General features: G+C 44.9%; 1 protein-coding gene across 2 annotated transcripts in view; it reads left to right on the top strand.

The window, feature by feature from the left end:
* Window positions 1-14,680, top strand: part of Dhx57 (DExH-box helicase 57) — a 57,906-nt gene that overhangs the window by 33,999 nt on the left and 9,227 nt on the right. For both annotated transcript variants that reach the window (XM_036171131.1, XM_036171132.1), the window contains 8 exons: window positions 4,111-4,207; window positions 4,841-5,014; window positions 5,682-5,882; window positions 8,205-8,481; window positions 10,359-10,454; window positions 10,540-10,623; window positions 12,227-12,361; window positions 13,278-13,352. In XM_036171131.1, coding sequence (XP_036027024.1) covers window positions 4,111-4,207; window positions 4,841-5,014; window positions 5,682-5,882; window positions 8,205-8,481; window positions 10,359-10,454; window positions 10,540-10,623; window positions 12,227-12,361; window positions 13,278-13,352 — 1,139 coding nt within the window. The remainder of the gene's footprint in view (window positions 1-4,110; window positions 4,208-4,840; window positions 5,015-5,681; window positions 5,883-8,204; window positions 8,482-10,358; window positions 10,455-10,539; window positions 10,624-12,226; window positions 12,362-13,277; window positions 13,353-14,680) is intronic.

Raw genomic sequence — 14,680 nt, forward strand, 5'->3', positions numbered from 1 at the left:
GTGAGCTCTGTGCAAACTGCACACAAGACCTCAGGGTACTGGGTAAGACCCCAAGCTTTGGAGTCTGATAGATTTCCCAGCTTCACTACTCAGGGATCTTACACACTTGACTAAATCCTTATCTTTTCTTAGTTTTAATTTCTTTGTCTGTAAAATGAAGACAGCAGTAAATCTTCTATAAAGAAACTAAGTGAGCCAGGGATGCAGCTCAGCACCGGAGCATCCAGTCAGCATGGACAGAGAAAGGCTTTGATTCCCAGCATCATGACGTACAAGTTAGGATTAAAAACATTTAAAAATAGAGGATGGTCAGGCAGTGGTGGCCACACCTTTAATCCCAGCACTTGAGAGGCAGAGGCAGGTAGACTCTAGTTCGAGGCCAGCCCAGTCTACAGAGCAAGTTCCAAGACAGCCAGGGCTACACAGAGAAACTCGGTCTCCAAAAAACAAAAACAAAAAATAGAGGGTGAGAGATAGCACAGTAGTTAACAGCACTTGTTGCTCATTTCCCAGGATTTCAGAAGGATCTGAGTTCAATTCCCAGCATCCATGTTGGGCAGCTCATAACCTATATCTCCAGCTCCAAGGAAATCCAATGCCTCTGACCTCCAAGGGCACCTATACTGACTGACATGCACACATCTACACAAATATATATAATTTATATGTATATGTAAATAAAAAGTAAATCTTTTTAAATATATAAATAAAAGTAAGGTTGTGTATGTACCTGAACTGGTAGAGTGCTTGCCTAGCATGCAGAAAGGCTCTAGTATCTCATAAGCCAGAAAGGTGGAACATGAAATCCCATCACTTGCGAGGTAGAGACAGGAATAATTTTTTTAAAAGATTTATTTATTTATTTTGTATACAGTGTTCTGCTTGCATGTGTCCCTGCAGGCCAGAAGAGGGCACCAGATCTCATTACAGATGGTTGTGAGCCACCATGTGGTTGCTGGGAATTGAACTCAGGACCTCTGAAAGAGTAGTCAGTGCTCTTAAACACTGAGCCATCTCTCCAGCCCACAGGAATACGTTTCCTTTACTTACTGTCCCAAATAAATCACACACAGAGGCTTATTCTTTTTTTTTTTTTTTTTTTTTTTTTTCTGTTTTTCTGAGACAGGGTTTCTCTGTGTAGTTTTTGGTGCCTGTGCTGGAGCTCCCTCTGTAGACCAGGTTGGCCTTGACCTCACAAACATCTGTCTAGCTCTGCCTCCTGAGTGCTGAGATTAAAGGCGTGCGCCACTGCCACCCAATGGCTTATTCTTAATTATAAATGCCCGGCCTTAGCTTGGCTTGTTTCTAGACAGCTTTTCTTAACTTTAAATCATCCCTTATACCTTTTGCCTCTGGGCTTTTCCCTTTTCTTACTTCTGTAATTTTACTTTCACTCTTACTCCGTGGCTGGCTGTGTGGCTGTGTGGCTGGCCCCTGAAGTCCTCCTCCTTCCTCTCTCGTTCCTTCTTCCTTCTCTACTTCTTTGTACCTCTTCTGCCAATTTCTCCTTCTGTTAACTCTCTCTGCCTTCCAGCCCCGCCTATCCTTTCTCCTGCCTCGCTATTGGCCATTCAGCTCTTCATTAGACCATCAGGGGTTTTAGACAGGCACAGTAACACAGCTTCACAGAGTTCAACAAGTGCAACATAAACAAAAGTAACGCACCCTAAAATACGTTCTACAACAGTCCTCATCATGCTAGCCATCTTCATTTCAATTCCGTCTCTTATCCTTAGTATACTCCAGATGGTCTCTTGACTGAATCCTTCACGTTGTTTGGGTTTCTGCATGCATGTCTCCATTGTAGGCCATCCTATCTGTGACCTTGTCCTCACTCTCATTCTGTCCTAACATCCAAAGAGACTCATATTTGACCCTGTCTAAAATTATGTTGCTTACTTGTCTGTCTCCTTCAGTAGATGTAGACTTAAGAGCAGGGATTTTGCCAGGCCTGGTGGCGCACACCTTTAGTTCCAGCACTAGAAAGGCAGAGGCAGGAAGATCTCTGAGTCTGAGGCCAGCCTGGTCTACAGAGTGAGTTCCAGGACAGCCAGAGCTAGACAGCCAGGCTAAATCCTGTCTTGAGAGTGGCCAGGGGAACAAGGGTTTTTTTGTTCACCCTGTATTTCTCCTAGGAAAGTGCTTGGAATATTTAAATATAGAGAAGAAAATTTAAGACGAGGTCTCACTATGTAACCCTCATTGGCCTGGAACTAATTATGTAGACCAGGCTGGCCTTGAACTCACTGAGAGCTACCTATCTCTGCCTTCCAAATGCTGGGATTAAAGGTGTGCACCACCATGCCTAGCTAAAACAAACTTTTGTTGAAGGATTGGGTGCTGATTGAGTGAAGTAATAAAATTCAGTGAAGATCAATAAAAGACCTTCTATGCCTGTTACATATTACACAAAAGAAGTGATAATGGCTGTGCGCTCAGTTTAGACTTTTTCACTGTGTGATACTGTCTAAGGAGACTTGAAAGCCACGTAAATTATTAAGTGCCTTATTTCTTGTCTCGCCAAGTGGTCAGGTGTTGCTAATGCATTACTAATGGACTGATGGTCTGGTTTCATTCCAAAGAAAAAGATTTACTGCAAACAAACATGCCAGCCAAAAAGAAATTTTAGAAAATTGCCAAAATTCACCAGGTGTGGTGACATGCTTTTAATCCCACCCCTTGGGAGGCAGAGGCAGGCAGAGCTCTGTGAGTCCAAGACCAGCCTAGTATGCAGAGCAGCAAAGCAATTCCAAAACAGCTAGGGCTACATAGTGAGACCCTGTCTCAAAAAATAGCAACAAAGAATCTATCTGTGAATATCAGAGTCATCCCTGACAGATGGCCAAGTCATGAGGGAAGACTAGATCATAATGAAGCAGGTAAACATATAGACAAGTTCCCTGTCTCTACATAGATTACTTCGCCACTCTAAATCTTGTGTCCTTTTAGTATAGAGAAGCATGGGATGTGTAATGGAAAAAGCATGGATCTGGGGCCAGAGACCGAACCTTTGTAATGAGGCACTCAGCTTATCAACTCCGGCCTAGCCAAAGAACTGAGTAGTGTTTCATACTGATGCCCTTCTTACTTAAGGGTGGCTGGGAAGGCCACATGAGGTAATGTGTGTGAAAGAACATCCCTGCAGGACCGCTGTTTGGCCCTCCACTATTTTTGTGATGATTTAGATCCTTATTCATGGGGACAGTAAGCATGGCTGTAGGTAATGCGTTCTGGAGGCTCTGTTTTACATCCATGCTGCACAGCTGACCTTGGCATCCCACTTCCATATGTGAGATGGAGGGAGGCTTTAGTGAGGAGGTTACCAGCTGCTTCCATGAATGAAGCCCAAGAGAAAGCCAGGCATGGAGGCTCATGGAGGTCATGCCTGGACCCAGCACTTGGGAGACTGAGACTGGAGAATCAGCATGGGTTCCAAGACCACTTGAACTACCAAGTGAGACTGTCTCAGAAAACTACAAAATAAATTAACTATTGGGGAAGGGGTGCTGTTGGGACAGAAACACACTGTCATCTGTTATTGCTTATTTTCTTTAATGGACAAATTGAAAGGCCATCAATGGTTAATAAGACATGGCTTATTAATATACTATCTCTCTCAAAGGTGTCTGAATTTAGATAACCAGATCGGAGTTTCTTTTTATCATTTCCAGTAAAATATCTGGATTTCATTAACAAAAGAATCTTCATAACCGTAGAAATAGAATGCCAGTGGCCAGGGTACCAAGGAAATATGTTGAAGAGCTTATGAAGATACATGCAAGGTGTTGGTTTTAGTCCTCAGATAGTACACACACACACACACACACACACACACACTTGCACACATGCATGAACGCAGGGCTTGGCTAGTGCTGCTTCTAACTTAAGGCATGTTTTCTATTCCTCGGTTTTCCCCTGGAAAAGAGTACTACTCTGCCTTGTCCCTATTAAATCAGAGCATGTGCAGAGATGTGATCTCATATTGGTTCAAATGCTGAGGCTTCACAAAGGGAAACTGATAGTGAAAAATCGCCGATTGTTGGTTAAAGCAGCCTGTGGCCTGCAACTGTTCCCATTCGCTTACCTGAGCCTCTCCGTTGTTTAACGCAGGTGCTATACTTGTGTTTCTGCCGGGGCTGGCAGAGATCAAGATGCTGTACGAGCAGCTGCAGTCCAACTGTCTCTTCAACAACAGACGCAGTCATCGGTGAGCCGCTGGCTGTCTAGACAAGAGCAGAGGGCTCCCTAGAGTCCTCGCCTCTCAAACGTGTTGGTTTGTGCCAGCTGGAAATGGGCAGACTCGGGGCTCCAGGAAATGTCACGCCATTCCGTCAAGGACAGACATTTCTCTTTACTTATCATAGTGACTCAGCCAATTTGCATGTAATTTCAGTTGCTAGATTCCTGAAGAGGGGGGGAAGATGGAGAAAGCCAGCATTAATAAGAACAAAGAAATGCTGTCGTCTTGAGGGAAAGTAATTTTTCACAGTCCCTGGGTGTGCCTTCACACACAAGGGCAAAGGTAGCTAACAGACGCTCCCTAGAAATTCAGCAATGAGTATCCTAACTTGGGTCAGCCTTGCTCCTTCTCTCTCTGGACTTAGGCTGGTTACTTATACCAATCATTTATTCCTCTTGGTGGTTTACTACTGAAATAACCCCCAGCTTTTCCCAAGTTGGCACAGGATTTTTGTAAGATGGGAAGGAGCCGGGCCTTGAGGACTGCTGAGAAGTCGTTGACACCAGAAGTCATTTCCTTCATCTCAGTAGAAATTCGCCCACTCGGGTTCAATTTGAATGCTTCGTACCAGCCCCTTTCTGTGGTTCTCCTTCTTCGTAGATGTGTTATCCATCCACTTCACTCATCCTTATCCAGTGAAGAGCAGCAGGCGGTGTTTGTGAAACCCCCAGTCGGCGTAACGAAGATTGTCATCTCCACCAACATCGCCGAGTCGTCCATAACCATTGACGATGTCGTTTATGTCATCGACTCTGGGAAGATGAAGGAAAAGAGGTATCCTCTTCTGGGGACGGAACAGAGGCACTACAAACACCTTAGTGAGGATAACAGAGCTGTTAAGGGTTAATGCTAAGGTACTCTTAAAAGGAGTACTGTATGTCTCCAGTGGCCAGCAGCATGAATGTTCAAGGCCAACAAGGATGCAAAATTGAAAGTCTTACCTCAGAAGCAATGGATTCATTTCCCTATGTGATTTTTTTTTTTTTTTATGTGCTTGGATGAGAAGAAAATGATTGAAGAAAATGTGGGTAGTGGTATGTGCCAGCATTGAAATCAGCATTAGTTAGTTATACCAGAGACCTAGAATACCCAGAACACCATGTCTCTGTAGCAGTAAGGTGGTTGTCTTAAATAACAAGGAAGACTATTGGTCCACGCCCAGTAGTCTTGACAACACTCTCAAAAGTAAAGTGCTTGCAGAGACTATGTCCAGGCCCCAGAACCACACTTAGGAAGGGGAGCGGGAGAGGAAGACGGGAAAGGGAAGGAAAGGCTAGCTGCGGTGGCAGCTCTGCGGAAGGAAACAGGCGGGTCACTGGAACTCACCGGCCGGCCGGCCTACCCGAAGAAACAGTGCCTGGAGAATTACAGCCAGGGTTACTCTCTGGCTCCATCCACGTACACAAAACAGCTCAATCGTGTATTCCCTTCTCCTTTGCAGATACGATGCCGGCAAAGGGATGGAAAGTCTGGAGGACACATTTGTGTCTCAGGCCAACGCTCTGCAGAGAAAAGGTCGGGCCGGCCGTGTGGCATCTGGAGTCTGCTTCCATTTGTTCACAAGCCACCACTACAGCCACCAGCTTTTAAAGCAGCAGCTACCAGAAATACAGAGAGTGCCACTGGAACAGCTGTGCCTGAGGTTACCTCTTGACCTGTGTGCTCTGCTCCCGACCAGTCCAGATGTTTCCCATGCCATTTCAGTTTCACATTCTCTCTTTCCTAGTAGAAGACATTTTGCTAAGAATAGGGTGGATGAGCTCATTCATTTGCAAAGGAAGCATGTCACAAGCAGCCCTTTCCTCTCCTTTTAACTTTCTGCACATAGAAAGTCTCACATTTACAATGCATGGCCCCACAATAACACTCAAAAATACATTTGTGAGTTAGGAAAGTAACTTGACTTGCCAGGGAATTTCTGCCAGGGACACATTAATATCACATTATACCAGGGGAAAATCTACAGCCTCATTATCAGTTAGAGAAAAGTAAACAAAACCTACAACACCAGTATTAGCTAATAACAAATGTCATAAAATAGGATTTGAACAGATTCAGTATGCACACCTTTAATCCTAGCACTTGGGAGGCAGAGGCAGGTGGATCTCTGTGAATTAGAGGCCAGCCTGGGCTACAGAGTGAGTTCCAGGACAGCCAGAGCTGCACAGTGAGACCCTGTCTCAAAATAACAAGGGGATGAGTGTGTACAATGTCTGGGTCATGAGGTAGTTCTAATTTGAGTCTCTTGAGGAGTCTTCTCCAGCCAAGCCAGTTTACATTCCTATCATAGTAGACAAGATTTCCACAGCCTTGCTAATTACTTACCTTTTGAATTCCCTTTCATAATTTGAACCCACTGTTAAGGAAAAAAGGCAGTTTTGAAAGTTTTTAAAAAGATTTTTTAAGGGGTTAGAGAGATGGTTCAGGAGTTAAGAGCACTGACTGCTCTTCCAGAGGTCCTGAGTTCAATTCCCAGCACCTACATGGTGGCTCACAACCATCTGTAATGAGATCTGGCGCCCTCTTCTGTGTACATAATAAATTAAAAAAAAAAAAGAAGAAGAAGAAGAATTTTTGAGGGGTTGGAGAGATGGCTCAGGGGTCAAGAGCACTGACTGCTCTTCCAGAGGACCTGGGTTCAAGTCCTAGCACCCATATGGCAGCTCACAACTGTCTGTAATTCCAAGATCTGACACCCTCACACAGTCAGTCATGCAGCAAAACACCAATGCAAATAAAACTTTAAAAAAAAAAAAAGAATTTTTGAATATGGGTAAGTTCAGAACTTGGGGTGTTTCTGTAGTTCATCGCTAAGAAAACTAGAGGACAAGAGGTTCTCAGTGTTTCTTTAAGGCAGCAGTGATGCTGGGTGTGGTGGCCCCTGCCGGCCATCCTGGGGCTGGCCAGGCTGCCTCTGCTTGTCTAAAGCAAGTTCTGAGTGGCTTCAAAAGCACTTCTCGGGGCTGGAGAGAGAGATGGCCTAGTCGTTAGGAGCGTTGCTGCTCTTCCAGAGAACCCTAGTCCAGTTCCCAGCAGCCACTCCAGGCAGCTCTAGGGGGTCTTACACCTCTGGGCTCTGATGGTACCCGCATTCATGTGCACATGCACACACGCACACATGCACACATACCCATATGCACATATACCTACACACACACATGCACACATACCCACATGCACACATACCCACACGCACACATGCACACATACCCACACGCACACATGCACACATACCCACATGCACACATACCCACACGCACACATGCACACATACCCACATGCACACATACCCACACGCACACATGCACACATACCCACATGCACACATGCACACACACCCACACACACACATGCACACATACCCACATGCACACATGCCCACATACCCCCACACACACATGCACACATACCCACATGCACATATGCACACATACCCACACACACACATGCACACATACCCACACACACACATGCACACATACCCACATGCACACATACCCACACACACACATGCACACATACCCACATGCACACATACCCACACACACACATGCACACATACCCACATGCACACATACCCACATGCACACATACCCACATGCACACATACCCACATGCACACATACCCACATGCACACATACCCACATGCACACATGCACACATACCCACATGCACACATACCCACATGCACACATACCCACATGCACACATGCACACATACCCACATGCACACATACCCACACGCACACATGCACACATACCCACATGCACACATACCCACATGCACACATACCCACACACACACATGCACACATGCACACACCTACACATAATGAGAAAAGATTAAACCAGCCAACCCTTTTTTAAAAAGCATTTATCTTCTCACTCAAGAAACAAGTTATCCCTCTGCTTCATTCTGTCAGATATCAAGTTTACAAATTATGATTTTCTTTTCTTTTTCAGGATTAAAATTTTAGAAATGTTTAACTCTCATAATCTCCAATCTGTGTTCTCTCGGTTCATTGAACCGCCACATATTGATTCTCTTCGTGCCTCTAAAGTGCGGTTGAGAGACTTGGGAGCCTTGACTTCAGATGAAAAGCTGACCCCGCTGGGCTATCACTTGGCCTCTCTGCCTGTGGACGTGAGGATCGGCAAACTGATGCTGTTTGGGGCCATCTTCCGCTGTCTGGACCCTGCCCTCACCATTGCTGCGAGCTTGGCCTTTAAGTCCCCTTTCGTAAGTGAACGTTTGTCTAAATTGGAGTTTACGTCACAGGTCTGTCTGGAGGATTCTTTAGGCGTCAGAGGTATGTGAGCCCCCTAAAGATTTGCTTATATGTTTGATGTGAAATTTTTCCTTAGAAAGATGTATATCCACCCCACCCCCAAAAAACCCTTAGGAATTAGAGGTATGGCTATTAAAATAATGTATTCTTTGTTTGCTATTGCTTATTAGAGAAAAATCAAAAACAGTAAGCCAGCAAGATACTCCTATATAATTTCAAAAGTTAGTGAACACATTTATCAACTTTAAACAGTAACTTTTGAAATATAATGTGCACATACAGTCCACCCATTTACAAGTATTTAAGTCAATAGCCTTTAAGACTTAAAGTGTAGTACTTGCTAGCATGTGTGAGGGCCTGGGCTCCATCTCCAGCATCAAGACAGGGAGAAGAAAAACCAGCCATCCCACTGGGACTTTCGGGTCTTGTATAACCATCCCACTAGGACTGGTTTCCTTTCCTTTTCTTCTCTTTTCTTTTCTCTTCTTTTCTTTTCTTTTCTTTTCTCTTCTCTTCTCTTCTCTTCTCTTCTCTTCTCTTCTCTTCTTTTCTTTTCTTTTCTTTTCTTTTCTCTGGAGCTGAGGACTGAACCCAGGGCCTTACTAGGTAAGCACTCTACCAGTGAGCTAAATCCCCAACCCCTAGGACCAGTTTTCAAGGCCAGCCTGAGCAATATGGTGAGTTCCAAGCCAGTCTAGGCTACAAATAGAATCCCTGTCTCAGAAATCTAAAAGAAAAAATAAGTTGGGTATGAAGATGCATATTCTGGAGGCAGAGGCGGGATGATGACCACAGATTTGAAGCCAGTTTAGTATACATAGCAAGTTCCAGGCCAGCCAGCGCTTCACAGTGGAACTGTCTTAAAAAACAAAAACGGGGGCTGGAGAGATGGCTCAGAGGTTAAGAGCATTGACTGTTCTTCCAGAGGTCCTGAGTTCAATTCCCAGCAACAAAATGTGGCTCACAACCATCTATAAAGAGATTTGGTGCCCTCTTCTGGCCTGCAGGCAAACACTGTATACATAATAAATAAATAAATAAATAAATAAATAAATAAATAAATAAATAAATAAATGAATGAATGAATGAATGAATGAATGAATGAATGAATGAATAAATGAATAAGCAAATGAACAAATAAATAAATAAATAAATCTATCTTTAAAGGGGGGGGCAGGAGAAGGGAAGCTGGAGAGATGGCTTAGGGGTTAAGAGCACTGGCTGCTCTTCCAGATGACCCAGGTTCAATTCCCAGCACTCACATGGCAGCTCACAACTGTCTGTAACTCCAGTTCTAGAGGCTTTGACACCCTCATACATGTAGGCAGAACTCCAATGCACATAAAATAAAAATAAATTATTACGAAAAGAAAGAAACAGGGTTGGGGATTTAGCTCAGTGGTAGAGCGCTTGCCTAGCAAGCACAAGGCCCTGGGTTCGATCCTCAGCTAAAAAAAAGAAAAAGAAAAAGAAAAGAAGGAAGGAAGGAAAGAAGGAAAGAAAGGAAGGAAGGAAGAAAGGAAGGAAGGAAGGAAGGGAGAAAGAGCGAGCCGAACAAATAAAAACTAAAATAAAAAGAGTAAGTCTTTGATGACTGTTTTGCCGTTTGGTACTAAAGAGTTGCTTACCTTGGGCTCATTTTGAACTCACAGAACAAAAAGGCCATTCATTAGCTTCACTACCCTGCTTGCCTTGAATAAGCCTATGCGTGGAGTAGTACACTTTGTACTGTGGAAGATGCTTTCCCAGGTAGTGGGTTTCAGCAGTAGGAAAGTGCCATTTGAAACCTCAGATAAACCTGTCCTGCAAATCCATTTCCCTCATTCAGGTGTCTCCCTGGGATAAAAAAGAAGAGGCCAATCAGAAAAAGCTGGAATTTGCATTTGCAAACAGTGATTATCTGGCCCTTCTCTGTGCATATAAGGTAAGGTAACCTCAGGATTTCGGTTTGTAGCCACAGTTGGCACCCACATCCAAGGAAGTGCAGCTTGATTTCCTCCACAATTTAGGGTTGGCAGCTGAGTACAAAAGAAAGCGCGAGAGCCGGTTATAATTACTGCAGACACAATTTCCTGTCAGGAAGAACTCTGCAGGTAAGTTGCTTCTCTGCCTCATTCATTTCCGCTGTAGTAGCTTGTAGTTCTGCAGAGGGGTGGTGGCTTTACCTGGCTTGTCCTGTCTGGACGGTGCAAATGTTATTTCTGAGCATACTTGGTTTCCTTGGCTGTGCAGTCTGGGTTCCTGAACGAGATGACGCAAGAGGCTTTTCAGTGATGAACTTTGATCTGACCTGGTTTTCCACATTGCTGAATGTGTGCTTCCTTAATGTGAGGAACATAGTAGACTGTCAGCATGGTGAGGATGCTCATTACAAGTCCGTCTCCCCAGTGCTGGAGCGGATATTAACCTGGATCCTTAAACCACAAATGGTGTGCCAAAGTGTGTGTGTGTGTGTGCGCGCGCGTGCACATTGTTCTCAAGAGGTTAACTATAGCTCTCACCACGTCCTCAGCAGGGGCTGTGACCATCCCTAGCCCCCTAACTCCTTGGGCAAAACCAAAGAACTAATACTGAGTAAGACTTTCTTGGTTAATTTTTCCTACATCCACCGGGACATGCTGTTAGTCAGTGGTGAGCGTAGAAGGGATAATGCAGTGATGGAGTAGATCTTACAAGCTTGTTTTATTAAAGATCTGGAGGTTGCAGAAGCGGGGGGGGGGGGGGGGGGGGGCAATGGGACATGAAATAAGTTCCAATGTTCTGGGTGCTTGGGCTCCTGCATCTGTTCCTCTCCCTCTGTCAGATAAGTTGTGCCCACATAGAGACCTTACCCGTTTTGTTCAGACTGGTTTCCAGCATGAGAGGCAAACCCTCTGCCCCTGTGTATTCGTCCCACTTCTAAGGCGATGGGCTCTTCCCGTGTTGCTGAGGCTGTCCCCAAACACCTGGACTCCAACAGCCCTCTGGCCTCTCTGCCTTCCAAGTAATGAGAGCACAAGCGCGAACCCACAGCCTTGGTTCTCATCCTGCATCTAACACTTACTAACATCCCCATCCCCGGCCTCCCCTGTGATCCGGTAAGACCGCAAATAGAAAAAGAGGGAAGTTCTGCATGAGTTCCACTGAGAGAAACAGTATCCATTCTAAGCTCGGTAAGGAACTGACGAGACTTGGGCAGAAATGCAAACAGAAAGATCAAAAACTAAAGCAGCCGCTGGGCAGTGGCGCACGTCTATAATCCCAGCACTCGGGAGGCAGAGGCAGGTAGATCTCTGTGAGTTCGAGGCCAGCCTGGTCAACAGAGCTAGTCCAGGTCAAGCTCCAAAGCTACAGAGAAACCCTGTCTTGAAAAACCTAATAATAATAATAATAATAACAACAACAACTAAAGCAGCCAATAAATTACATTTGTTTTGACCATCCCAAGAATTTGCAAATCAGACCTACCACACCCCAGTCAAAATGTGTAAAGTGTAACATGGTGTTCAGGACATGATCATCGGGGTTTTTGAAGGCTTTGGATTTCCATGGGACTGTCTCACTCTGTCTCCAGTTTGTAGTAAGTGAAAACCACCTTTTCAAACTGACAGACGAGATTAACCCTGTCTCATTAGATGTCTGATGTGACACGTTGTGAGTCAGTCACCCTTGATGCGTCCATAGCTCCTTCTTTGAAAAGTTTGTCCCTCCTTTCAGGAAATGGCCAGCCTGAAACGACAGTTCACTGAACTGCTGTCCGACATCGGGTTTGTGAAAGAGGGGCTCAGAGCAAGGGACATTGAAAAAAGGGCCCAAGGAGGAGATGGCGTCCTGGATGCCACAGGAGAAGAGGTGAACAATGAGTCCACATTGTCTTGTTTCCCTGTCAGTCTAGTGGCATGTGACTGAAATGTGGGCTGTGGCCCTTCTCACTTCAGCCCAGTGGGCAGGGGCAAGTGGCCTCTTGATTTTCCCCTGCCCACAAATGTGTCAGCTAACATGAACGAGAGCAGGAGTCTCATTTCTGTTTGTTGTCAGCATTGTTTGCTCTCTAAATTTCACGCCTGTTCTGGATAATTCTGTAATTAACGGTGGAGTCTGGTAAGGTTTCCTCAAAGCAGGCCAGCCTTTTCCAACAACGTCTCGCGTGTGATCACAGAAAGAGTGCTTCTTCCAGATGTACTCACGTTCCTTTGTTCTAAAAGCAATTAGCATTGGCAAGAGTCTGACTGTCGCACAGACCAGACCCTTTCTCTCCGTGATGCTATCAATGGTGCCTGGGCTTGTCGGTTTAAACTGTACGGAAAGATCACTTGGGTCATGCCGGGAGCATCATGCCAGGAGCCTCAGGGCTTGGCACCAGTGTCACCTTGGCTCTATGGAGGGCCCCTAACCACATCACAGCCGAGAAGACTGGCTTCATAACTGCTCTGCATGCATCTACAATCATCGTGGGTTCTTTAAGATACGTCCTGTATGACTATGGTCTGGGAGACTTATTTTCTGCTCAGAAAGAATTTTATAATTAATAGGAAGGTAGATACTTTTATATCTTAAGATAGACATCAAATGAAATATGATGGCTAGGCATGGTGGTGCAAATGGATCTCTGTGAGTTCAAGGCCAGCCTGGTCTACATAGTGAGTTTCAGGCCAACCAGGGCTACATAGTGAGACCCTTTGTCACAAAGCAAAAAGAAAGAACTGTGATGGCAAACACATTACCTGCTCAAACACCTCGTATGGATAATGCTGTGTTTCTCTCCTAGGCAAACACCAATGCCGAAAACCCCAAGCTGATATCAGCAGTTCTGTGTGCTGCTCTGTATCCAAATGTGGTGCAGGTAACAGACCACTTTTCCTGACCTTCCTCTGTCTTGCTTTATGAGTCTAAGAGGATAAACTGAAAAGATGCTCATTAGTCATCTTAAAGAGATACACACAGACCACAGGTTTCCCAACTCATTCATTTCCAGTTGAGGATGGAAGTGAACCTACAATGCACACACAGAAAGAGTGCCCAAGTTTAGTGCAAAGAAATACAAATTTACACAAAGAAACAGACTGGTTTACTTTTCAAACTGACATACCAAAAAATTCCATGACTGGCACTGATGCTGAGTGAGTCCTTAGATTACCACTGTGGGTAAGAATAAACTTACATGTCATCTTAACTGTGCTCCAGTTCTAGGACTACTAGAGAAACTTTGTAACTATGTACAAAGATACAGTCAGAGGATACATACTCAGCAGACTATCTAAAGTTACAGTAGTGTGTACCAGGTGTGCTGGTGCACACCTGTAATCACATGGGAGATGGAGGCAAGAGGATTGGAAGTTCAAAGGCAGCCTCAGCTACACAGTTCAAGGTCACATGGACTACAGGAGACCCTCTCTTTAAAAAAAAAAAAAAAAATATGGGCGGTGGTGGTGCACGCCTTTAATCCTAGCACTTGGGAGGCAGAGGCAGGCGATCTCTGTGAGTTCCAGGACAGCCAGGGCTACACAGAGAAACCTTGTCTTGAAAAACAAAAAACAAACAAACAAAAAGTTAAAGAGAGTTTAATGGTGAAATTATAGATACTTACAATGAGGTATTATATAACTCTCGATAACAATTCTTTAGGAAAATCTTGAACAAATATATAAATGTGTTCGATATACAGAGTTTAAAAAGTAAGCTATACAGCTGGACGGTGGTGGCTCACATCTTTAATCCCAGCACTGGGGAGGCAGAGGCAAGTGGATCTCTGTGAGTTCGAGGCCAGCCTGGTCTACAAAGTGAGTTCCAGGAAAGGTGCAAAACTATACAGAAAAACCCTGTCTGAGGGGAAAAAAAGAAAAGAAAAGAAAAAAGCAAGCTATACAACAGCCATGGACCAGAGATGGCTCAGGGTCAGTGGGGAAAGGTGCTGCCTTGGAGTTTACTGCCTGATTTTGATCCCTGGGGCCTACATGTGGGAGGAGAGAACCAGCTCATGATGCAAGCTGTTCTCTGACCTCCACATGGTGTGCGTGCCTACACACACACACACACACACACACACACACACACACACCAGCACTGGAGAGATGAGACATCACAGGTCTGAGGCCAGCCAAGGCTACATAGTAAGTTCCAGGCTAACCTGGGCTGTACTGTGAGACGCTGCCTTGAAAAAAAATGAAACAG

This window comes from Onychomys torridus, chromosome 21, assembly GCF_903995425.1.
Source record: "Onychomys torridus chromosome 21, mOncTor1.1, whole genome shotgun sequence".
NCBI lineage: Eukaryota > Metazoa > Chordata > Mammalia > Rodentia > Cricetidae > Onychomys > Onychomys torridus.